Below are 11,261 nucleotides of genomic sequence, written 5' to 3'. Positions count from 1 at the left end.
ACTCTTTTGATTAACTGGATGAGATATAACAACTAATACAAACACAGTTCTTACAAGCTTGAAGGGTATTCTCTCATCTCTAAACTAAACTGAGAACATATATGTGCCTTATATAGCAGATGGGCTTATCACCTTGACGAAACATAACTTGGGCTGACAAAATAGAAGTAAGCCCAGTAAAAAGCCCAACAGTCAACGAATCACATTTGATTCGTTGACTACTTTGACGAAACACAACCAAAGTCAACAACTCTGTTTCGTCGACATTCATTTGACGAAACAGACCTGTTTCGCCAAGGCCTGCAAATGTTGATCTGTTTGCTGCAAGCAGACAGCAAACAGATGGCACAGACAACACTAACATAAATGACAGAATTACCCTCAATATGCCACATGCATTGTTTTAAGACCAAATACATAAACTAGGAGACAAACATGTCAGACACAAGCGGATAGGAGGATATCCGACTTGGTCGACTGCGAATACAGACTCGATAACTGATAAAGACCGTACAAAATACACATAATTACAAGACTAGTAATGTGACAACCCGAACGTTCAGGTTAGTATTATGCAAATCGCTCGCGAAACCGTTTATGCCGTTTATGCACTTCTTGACCGTTTGACCGTTTATGCATATTGAATTCCTGGTGGCCCACTCCTAATAATGAACCCGAACTCACCTCGTTTTAATATTGAATAATTAATATTGAATAATTAAGAGGTAATCGGCCTATCCATACTACATATTTATTGTTATAACCGACCCATCAGTTCAAATTCTTATAATCGGCCCAACCCTTGTTCCTTATTCTACTAAGTTAACCGGCCCAACACCCCCCATACGTATTATATTCCAAATCTAATCTGATTAGTTTAAAAGCATAACAAACTTCACCCTATTCCTCTTGCATTCGATTACGTTCGGCAGTAGGAGAAACCCCCCTTCGAGATATTCTGCTTCAGTTGAATCCATCGACTCGGTTAGTGACTTTTATTTGATAGTTCTATTAGTTGATAGTCCGTTGTGTGGAATCATTGTCATGCATGCTTGGTATAAGCCTTAATCAGTTGACCGTAACATGTTAGCACAGGAATAACGAATGATTTTAGGGGTCATGTGAGTCCGATAACTGTTTCATTCATATGCAACATGTTGGTAAATCCGTCTTGTTTAACCTGCTGCGATTGCTCTTGTTTATGCGTGATGGTTGTGATTAAATGATCAAGATTATAGGGATCTAGGTGGTCACGGTTTGATTAGAAAAGGTATAACTAGTTGACTGATTAATCAAAACGGAACAAGAATGATAGATAATTATCGGACTACATCTCTTGATCATGAACATTGGGTAAACATGTGTGGGCCGGGTAAGCTAGAAGCCCAACAGAATTTTGGATGCAAGGTGATCAGGTTGGGCTGTGCGAGGGTAAGGGTATGGCTATAAGGGTTGTGTTGGGCTAGTTGTAGATTACTGGATTGGTTAAACAATAAACTAACGATTGGGCTGGGTAGTTGGATTGAGTTATGTTGGGCCGATAGTTGGGTACAAGTCCAGCAGCATATAATTGATGTTAAATTGTTATAGTTGGGCGATCATATTCACGTTGAATGTTTTGGTCTGTACACAACACTAATGGGCTACAGGCCTTCTTACACATACAGTTGGGCCAAACCATATAAAGAAACTAGTTGGGTAATCACATATAAGAATGGTTGATGCATCGAAATTATTTATGGTCGCATAAATTGTGAGCTAGCACTACTCGATATATGTTATAAAATGATTTACATCATATGCTAGGTGTTAAGAGGAAAATGATGTGTTATGGGCTAAGGACTTTATGATAAACTGTTACAACTTGTATAAGGGTAATGAACTGATAAGATGCATGATTAACTGGTATGTCTTGTATAGTAATATATGGTGATATGTGAATTACTTGTTTGTTACTCGAATGATGTGTAAGAAGAATCCGTGATCTATGTGTAACTGACTGTCTCTATTAAACACGATAGGATTTGATTGATCAATTGGTTAACGAACGTTTAGTCTAACCGAGCAAACCTAAGGTGAGTTCATTGCATTTTCTCAAGCATGCGTCCCGGTGGTTTGGGACAACTGGTAAACATTGGACGGGAAACATTGGGTAAACAACTTAATCAGTTTTGGTTATTGCCTGGAGGGCAATGGGGGTAATTAGTTGATAGCGCTATTAGGTACTAATTATCTGGGTTTCACTATGGTTGTTCAGAGGCACACTCCTCGGTTACGTAAGGGCGGTTCCCCTAGGGTAACTAACCGGACAACATAGTGGGTTGCTTAGAGGCACACTCCTCGGTTACGTAAGGGCGTAGTCCCTAGGGTAATCTAACTTGAGCAACATCGTAACATATCATTGAATCGTATTAACATATATCTGGTAATACAAACACGTAAGCAACACTTTGAACTCACCAGCGTAGTCTGACACACTTGTTTGCATGCTTGTAGGTCATTATCGTTTGGAACATGGACTTGCTATCTGGGAGTGCTGGAGTGGTCATGGATCGAGACTCTTGGGTGATTTATAAACGTTACATTGATTCTGAGTGTTATCATGAAACTATTACTAAACGAATTAATACATGCTTCCGCTACACAACTTTTGAGAATTGATAACATGTTGACATTTTATAATAGTAGTTAATGTCATGACTTATTTAATATCTATCATTGGTTCAATGTGATTGGTGGCTCGAACTCTGATGCGTAACGCGCCTCGCGAGGTTTCCGCAGGTGGAATTTTGGGGGTGTTACAGTTGGTATCAGAGCCACTGGTTATAGTGAACTAGGTTTTAAAACGTTTTGTAAAACCAGACTATAACCGAACAACTTCGAAAATCGATCATGACACTCAGCTCCAGATTGCAAGGTTCGTCTCTCTCTCACTTTATGCATTGCTTGCTTAGTAGTCACACACTCACAGCATACATGAACTGAAACGTTTAACACCATAAGTGAATTGATAGTGTGACACTACTCTTCGACTCATGTAAACCATAGAACTGTGATATCATCTGTTGTGTTGTTTGAACGGGGGAAACTTCGAGCGCAAGCTAAGAGGCACTGAGATAAGCATGCAAATTGCCTTATTATTATGGGTGCACACTTAATAATAACGCGGGGTGCATGCAAGTCCCAGTGAGGCTTATCGAGCGTGAGAAGGGTTCTGCCTTACTATGTGTGAACTTGGTAGTACGTAAATATCAGTATGATACTTGACTCCTATCTCGTTTCGATTCCTAAATCAGTTTATTCCCAACTATAGAAACATGAGCGGACGAGGACACGGACGTGGTAACATCACCATGACTCAGGCTGAGTTGACTACCCTAATCAATACTCGCGTGGCTGAGGCTTTAGCAGCCTATCAAGCTGGTACGGAATGTACCAAGTACTTTTTACTCTTATACCACGTACACGTCTTTTCACCCCTATAATGTGTTCCCTTCCGTCATCTAGGTCAACAAGCGCAACCTCAACCTAACCAGCCTGCGTGCACATTCAAAATGTTTATGGACTGTAAGCCACAGACCTTCACCGGGACTGAAGGGGCTGTGGGACTCCTAAGATGGTTCGAGAAAGCAGAGTCTGTGTTTGCTATCTGTAACTGTCCCGCTGGGGACAGGGTGAAATATGCTGCGGGTACCTTGGCAGATGGTGCCCTAACGTGGTGGAACGCCCAGGTACAGTTATTGGGCATCGAGGCAGCGAATGCGACAACCTGGGAAGACTTTAAAGAACTGATCAGGGAGGAGTACTGTCCTCGGGATGAAGTTCAGAAGTTGGAAAACGAGTACTACGACTTGAAGATGGTTGGATCTGAAGTCGAAGCGTATGTGAAGCGATCGTATGAACTGGCCGACATGTGCCCGAACTTGTCACGGCCTATGTCTCGGAGGATTGAGTTATTCATCAAAGGGTTGCCTCCGCGTGTGAAGAGCTTGGTCACTGCAGCCCATCTCAATGATCTGACACAGATCGTTCGTCTGACTCATAAGATTGTGGACCAAGAAGTAGAAAGCGAATCGTTACCCCCGCGTATTTCGGCCGCTACTGCTGCTGCACCCACTGCCACTGCGTCCGCTAATGTTAACAAGCGGAAGTGGAGTGATCATGACAAAGCATCTAGTGCTGGCCAGACTCAGAAAAGGCCAGACAACAGCAGCCGCAACATCAGCCAGTCGTCTTCTGTCAATCCAGGCCATGGAAGCGACCACAGCCAGGGTTCGTATGCAGGGAGGAAGCCACGATGCAACAGGTGTGGCTATCATCATTGGGGGTCGTGTGGTCGGACGTGTAACAAATGTGGTAAGTCAGGCCATGAGGCCAGGGATTGTAGGACCTCACAACCCAAACACCAGCAGCAACAGAACCAGCAAAACCAAGGACAACAGGGGCAACCACCCCAGCAGAACCAGGGCTTCAGGAAGGGGTGCTATCAGTGTGGTGATGAGGGTCACTTTAAACGGGATTGCCCTCAGTTAAACCAGAACGCCAACAACAACAACCGCCAGAATAACGACAATGCTGGAAACAACAACAATGGCAACGAGGCAAGAGGTCGAGCTTTCGTGTTAGGACAAGGGGACGCGATGAACGATATTTGAACTTATAACTTATTTTGGGTTTTCATTAGTATGTTTTCGCTACTCAAACAAAGTTTGGTTTGAACATCAATCGTATTGGGTTTTATGAATTATTTTAACTACTATACTTTATGTTTGATATGATGGATGGTTTGATATTATTGAACGCATCTGCCGTATTTATGGACCTTACGAACAGGGTGTGCAAACCCTAACTAGACAAGTTCTTCATTGTCTTCATCGACGACATTTCCAATCTACTCCAAGAGTCGGGAGGAACACGAGCAGCATCTACGCCTTATTTTGGAGCTTCTTCGAAAGGAACAGCCGTACGTCAAGTTTTCGAAATGTGACTTCCGGCTTCGTGAAGTCCACTTCTTAGGCCACGTAGCGAACAAGGATGGGATCCATGTCGATCCATCCAAGGTAGACTCGATCAGGAACTGGCCTGCACCATGTACGCCAACGGAGATACGCCAATTCTTGGGTTTGGCAGGTTACTACAGACGGTTTATCTTATCAAGGATTTCTCGAAGATTGCACAGCCACTTACACTACTGGCCTAGAAGGGTGTCACCTATCGTTGGGGAGAGCCCCAGGAGACTGCTCTTCAGCACCGAAAGGATAGGCTTTGCAGCGCACTTATTCTCTCTTTGCCAGAGGGCACAAACGATTTCGTAGTATATTGTGACGCATCCATCCAAGGTCTCGGATGTGTATTAATGCGGTGTGACAAGGTCATTGCTTACGCTCCGCGCCAACTTAAGAATCACGAACGGAACTACACGACACACGACTTAGAGCTGGGAGCTGCAGTTTTCGCGCTTAGGATATGGCGACACTACCTGTACGGTACCCGGTGCACGATTACACCGATCACAGGAGTCTCGAGTATATTCTTAAGCAGAAGGATTCAAACATGCGTCAACGACGATGGGTTGAACTACTGAACGATTACGAATGCGTTATCAAGTACCATCCAGGCAAGGCCAATGTTGTGGCTGACGCCCTCAGTCGGAAGGACACTCTACCTCGGCACGTGCGAGTGCTACAGCTTACGATTCAGCCTAGCCTTCCAGCACAAATACGAAATGCTCAGGTGGAAGCATTGAAACCCGAAAATGTCAAAGCCGAAGCCATACGTGGCTCACGACAGCGATTAGAACAGAAGGCAGACGACGCTTACTACATAACTGGACACATTTGGGTCCCATTCTTTGGCAACCTTACTTTACGACGCGTGAGACATTCGGATTACTGGAACAAACGGTGACTTGGCTCACAAACTCAGGCTAATTGATGAAACGGAATATCTATTGTAATGGTATGTACACCCTAGGTTTAAGGCAGTGGTGGCCCGGTGAAACCTTGGTGATACCCTTACCGGAATTTGAGGTCATCGGATCAGTTGTATATATCAGGGAATCTATCGAAAGCATGGGCTAAAAAGTCAAGGTTCGTTAGCAGGAGTCTTATGACAATCGTGAGGGCTTGTTAAACTCCAATACGTGAACAGAAGTTCGCGTAGGAACGGAAGGATATGTTAAAACTTCAATGTTCTCAATTGTTTAAGGGATTGAACCAACTCTTGTTACCGCTGGTGAATTTCGGGACGAAATTTCCTTCAAGTTGGGGATGATGTCACAACTGAGCAGAACCCGCAACAACTCTGATTTCTCACTTCGTTTCTCTCACACTTGACGCTTGCCAATTTCGGGACAAAATTTCTTTCAAGTTGGGGATGATGTGACAACCCGAACGTTCAGGTTAGTATTATGCAAATCGCTCGCGAAACCGTTTATGCCGTTTATGCACTTCTTGACCGTTTGACCGTTTATGCATATTGAATTCCTGGTGGCCCACTCCTAATAATGAACCCGAACTCACCTCGTTTTAATATTGAATAATTAATATTGAATAATTAAGAGGTAATCGGCCTATCCATACTACATATTTATTGTTATAACCGACCCATCAGTTCAAATTCTTATAATCGGCCCAACCCTTGTTCCTTATTCTACTAAGTTAACCGGCCCAACACCCCCCATACGTATTATATTCCAAATCTAATCTGATTAGTTTAAAAGCATAACAAACTTCACCCTATTCCTCTTGCATTCGATTACGTTCGGCAGTAGGAGAAACCCCCCTTCGAGATATTCTGCTTCAGTTGAATCCATCGACTCGGTTAGTGACTTTTATTTGATAGTTCTATTAGTTGATAGTCCGTTGTGTGGAATCATTGTCATGCATGCTTGGTATAAGCCTTAATCAGTTGACCGTAACATGTTAGCACAGGAATAACGAATGATTTTAGGGGTCATGTGAGTCCGATAACTGTTTCATTCATATGCAACATGTTGGTAAATCCGTCTTGTTTAACCTGCTGCGATTGCTCTTGTTTATGCGTGATGGTTGTGATTAAATGATCAAGATTATAGGGATCTAGGTGGTCACGGTTTGATTAGAAAAGGTATAACTAGTTGACTGATTAATCAAAACGGAACAAGAATGATAGATAATTATCGGACTACATCTCTTGATCATGAACATTGGGTAAACATGTGTGGGCCGGGTAAGCTAGAAGCCCAACAGAATTTTGGATGCAAGGTGATCAGGTTGGGCTGTGCGAGGGTAAGGGTATGGCTATAAGGGTTGTGTTGGGCTAGTTGTAGATTACTGGATTGGTTAAACAATAAACTAACGATTGGGCTGGGTAGTTGGATTGAGTTATGTTGGGCCGATAGTTGGGTACAAGTCCAGCAGCATATAATTGATGTTAAATTGTTATAGTTGGGCGATCATATTCACGTTGAATGTTTTGGTCTGTACACAACACTAATGGGCTACAGGCCTTCTTACACATACAGTTGGGCCGAACCATGTAAAGAAACTAGTTGGGTAATCACATATAAGAATGGTTGATGCATCGAAATTATTTATGGTCGCATAAATTGTGAGCTAGCACTACTCGATATATGTTATAAAATGATTTACATCATATGCTAGGTGTTAAGAGGAAAATGATGTGTTATGGGCTAAGGACTTTATGATAAACTGTTACAACTTGTATAAGGGTAATGAACTGATAAGATGCATGATTAACTGGTATGTCTTGTATAGTAATATATGGTGATATGTGAATTACTTGTTTGTTACTCGAATGATGTGTAAGAAGAATCCGTGATCTATGTGTAACTGACTGTCTCTATTAAACACGATAGGATTTGATTGATCAATTGGTTAACGAACGTTTAGTCTAACCGAGCAAACCTAAGGTGAGTTCATTGCATTTTCTCAAGCATGCGTCCCGGTGGTTTGGGACAACTGGTAAACATTGGACGGGAAACATTGGGTAAACAACTTAATCGGTTTTGGTTATTGCCTGGAGGGCAATGGGGGTAATTAGTTGATAGCGCTATTAGGTACTAATTATCTGGGTTTCACTATGGTTGTTCAGAGGCACACTCCTCGGTTACGTAAGGGCGGTTCCCCTAGGGTAACTAACCGGACAACATAGTGGGTTGCTTAGAGGCACACTCCTCGGTTACGTAAGGGCGTAGTCCCTAGGGTAATCTAACTTGAGCAACATCGTAACATATCATTGAATCGTATTAACATATATCTGGTAATACAAACACGTAAGCAACACTTTGAACTCACCAGCGTAGTCTGACACACTTGTTTGCATGCTTGTAGGTCATTATCGTTTGGAACATGGACTTGCTATCTGGGAGTGCTGGAGTGGTCATGGATCGAGACTCTTGGGTGATTTATAAACGTTACATTGATTCTGAGTGTTATCATGAAACTATTACTAAACGAATTAATACATGCTTCCGCTACACAACTTTTGAGAATTGATAACATGTTGACATTTTATAATAGTAGTTAATGTCATGACTTATTTAATATCTATCATTGGTTCAATGTGATTGGTGGCTCGAACTCTGATGCGTAACGCGCCTCGCGAGGTTTCCGCAGGTGGAATTTTGGGGGTGTTACAAGTAACAGACACACAAAAAATGCATCAACAACAAGACAACTCTCTTAAACTCTCTGGTGTGTTCTCTTGGTTCTGTTCTGTGTAGCAAGTATGTATATATAGCCAACATGCCCATCAACCTCAAAAGATGTACTGGTCCCATGAATTGGCCCAAGAAAGACCTAAGCCCACGAAACATAGATCCTTCGTCTATGAGATTCACGAAAGATATAAACCCATGAAACATGAAGGTTCTTCATGGGAATCATTCAGTGAACAACTAAAGGGACGAAGAAGGTTCTTCGTAAAGATGTTCTTTGTGAACATTGTCATTTGTTGGTTCCATCATTCCAGAATGACCAGGCCTTTCGTTACATGCATGTTGGTTCCATCATTTCAACACTGTAGAAGCCATAAGGGTCTTGAGTTCAGTGTAGTTAGTTTCCGAACATTGTTTACACATTTATATACCAACTAAGGGACAAGAACGTTGGCATTTCTAAGCAGTGAAGATTACGAGCGCATACAGTTTTTATGTTTGTTTAAGTGATCCAATAGATCTGAGTAAAAACCAGTCACAACAATTAAAAAGACTCACCATAAGATTATCCAGCCAGAAATACACAATCACAAGACTGGATGGTTGTCATGATCATGAGATTTCCGATTCTGGTAGGTCAATTGAAAGATTAATGTGCCACATTTACACGATTTATTGTGGAAAGAGGGGTATTAAAACATAAGCTAATCCATTGTTTAAGTAAGTAATGAGGTGTTGATATTGCAACAGTTATTGTTGATGAATATTTCTTCAGATCATCATAAGTTACCTAAATAGACACATATCCTTATGCCTGGCTTGCAAAGAGAAGAACTATCAAAATAATAATCTTGACTTCATTGGTTGTTTATGTAAATATCAGTCTTCACAACCAAAAAAATTAGCAAGCATATATCGCAACCAATAATTAACAAGGCAAGATTAAAAAGATTGATTAAAAGTACTCATAACTAGGAGAACTCCCACAAGTTTCCCACAAACGATAATTCCCACAAGTTTCTGACAAGACAACAAACAAACAAAAAACAACCCTAGATTTTCTCACAATCATTCGACAAAATAGCCACATCAGTTCACTTAGCTTTTTGAAAGATTAAGAAGATTTTTTGACCAGATTTCTTCTCAGCTTAACAGCCCATTATAGCACAATTGAAGACAAAGTTATTACTACTTTTCCAGCCAAACCTCATCCACTGTGGTGGCCCTTCGCTAGGGACCCATGAATATATCTCTATATATCTATTCTGGGTATCTCTAGGACCACAAATGATGACGACACGATTCCCACATCCTCTAAATGCAATACCCCAACCATCCCTACTGTGTGCTATTTCAGGCAACCTTCCAATAGCAACCCATTCTTTGTTCTTCTTGCTATACATCTTCAGTTCCATTGCTGCACTATCAGCAGCATATAACTCATTGCTTGCCACTGCAAGCAGCGGCGGAGCCATTCCAGGTGCGCCACCACCACGTGACATGTTGGGAATTTCAGTCCACTTTTGGGTATCCAGATCATACTCTTCTCCACATGTCAATGGATTTGAATCATTAATGCTAATCCCTCCTATTACATAAAACTTACCATCCATAAAGACCCCAGAACTCAATTTCCGCGGCTTAATCATACTAGGAAGTGTCTTCCAAGTCCCTGTCTCACTGTCGTAACTTTCTACCGCATCCATGATCTTTCCATTTCGATCCACACCACCTGCAAAGATTGCAATATTCTTAAAACTGGCCGACCCAAGCAACCATCTGGGTTCATTCATTGGCAGCCCTTGTGACCATGAATTTGTTAATAAACTGTACTTGTAGATATCCGGACCAAGCATATCATTTCCTATAACCAGCAGGTCTGTGCCAACTGCCATGGACTCTTTATCCGAGAACTGGAAGCCTAAGTCAGTATCCATCAGGGGTAGATTCATCCATTTCTCGTTGACAGGATCAAAAGCTTCCCTCTTCAATGGGTCACAAGAAAAATAGACCCAATGTTCAATTACTTGATGAACGCTTCTTAGCCTATAAAGTTCACCACTTCTAATGAGCTCACGAAAACTCCGGTTTAGTGACGCGATGCGAGCATAGTTGTATCTTGGCAGGCACATGAGACTTTTCATTGTGAGGTCACGACCGATGACATGGATCAACGAACTCATATCCAAACCTTGTTCCGTTTCCTTGATCACCTACAAGATTACAGTCATATTAAGCACCTTGAGCATGCATATTATGATAATCGACACCATTTTAAGGAAACAACTAACGAACTTGTATAGTTACATAATAATAATAATCCACATCTATTCTGTTTTAAAATTTAAGGTAACTATTAGTGTGCTTGTTTGTTGAACTCTAAAAAATAATAGTTTATAAAACAGAAAAAAGACCAATGTACTTGCAAAAATTACATGGATAACAATTCTAAACCTTATAAATAATAAAATTCCCTTTTCTACGATACAGAATGTGATTTGGTATATTGCTTGTAACTAATTCAACGGGAATGACCCAAACAGTGAGTTGCAAAAGAAAAACCATATCTTGCTAATTAGAAATGGAATGAGTTAAGTTACCA

General features: G+C 41.5%; 1 protein-coding gene across 1 annotated transcript; it reads right to left on the bottom strand.

Annotated features, from left to right (window-relative positions):
* Nucleotides 1-9,807: 9,807 nt before the first annotated feature.
* LOC110933255 (F-box/kelch-repeat protein SKIP11) lies at nucleotides 9,808-10,842 on the bottom strand. The gene has a single exon (XM_022176484.1). The coding sequence runs from the start codon at nucleotides 10,840-10,842 to the stop codon at nucleotides 9,808-9,810; it is 1,035 nt and encodes a 344-aa protein (XP_022032176.1).
* Between the last annotated feature and the right edge of the window lie 419 nt (nucleotides 10,843-11,261).

This window comes from Helianthus annuus, chromosome 4, assembly GCF_002127325.2.
Source record: "Helianthus annuus cultivar XRQ/B chromosome 4, HanXRQr2.0-SUNRISE, whole genome shotgun sequence".
Lineage (NCBI taxonomy): Eukaryota > Viridiplantae > Streptophyta > Magnoliopsida > Asterales > Asteraceae > Helianthus > Helianthus annuus.
Note: the sequence above shows the minus strand (reverse complement) of the source record. Positions and strands in the feature narration are given on the sequence as shown.

What these genes read in the sequence shown, in the direction of transcription:
- LOC110933255 (XM_022176484.1), bottom strand. Translation starts at nt 10,842, where the DNA reads ATGAGTTCGTTGATCCATGTCATCGGTCGTGACCTCACAATGAAAAGT.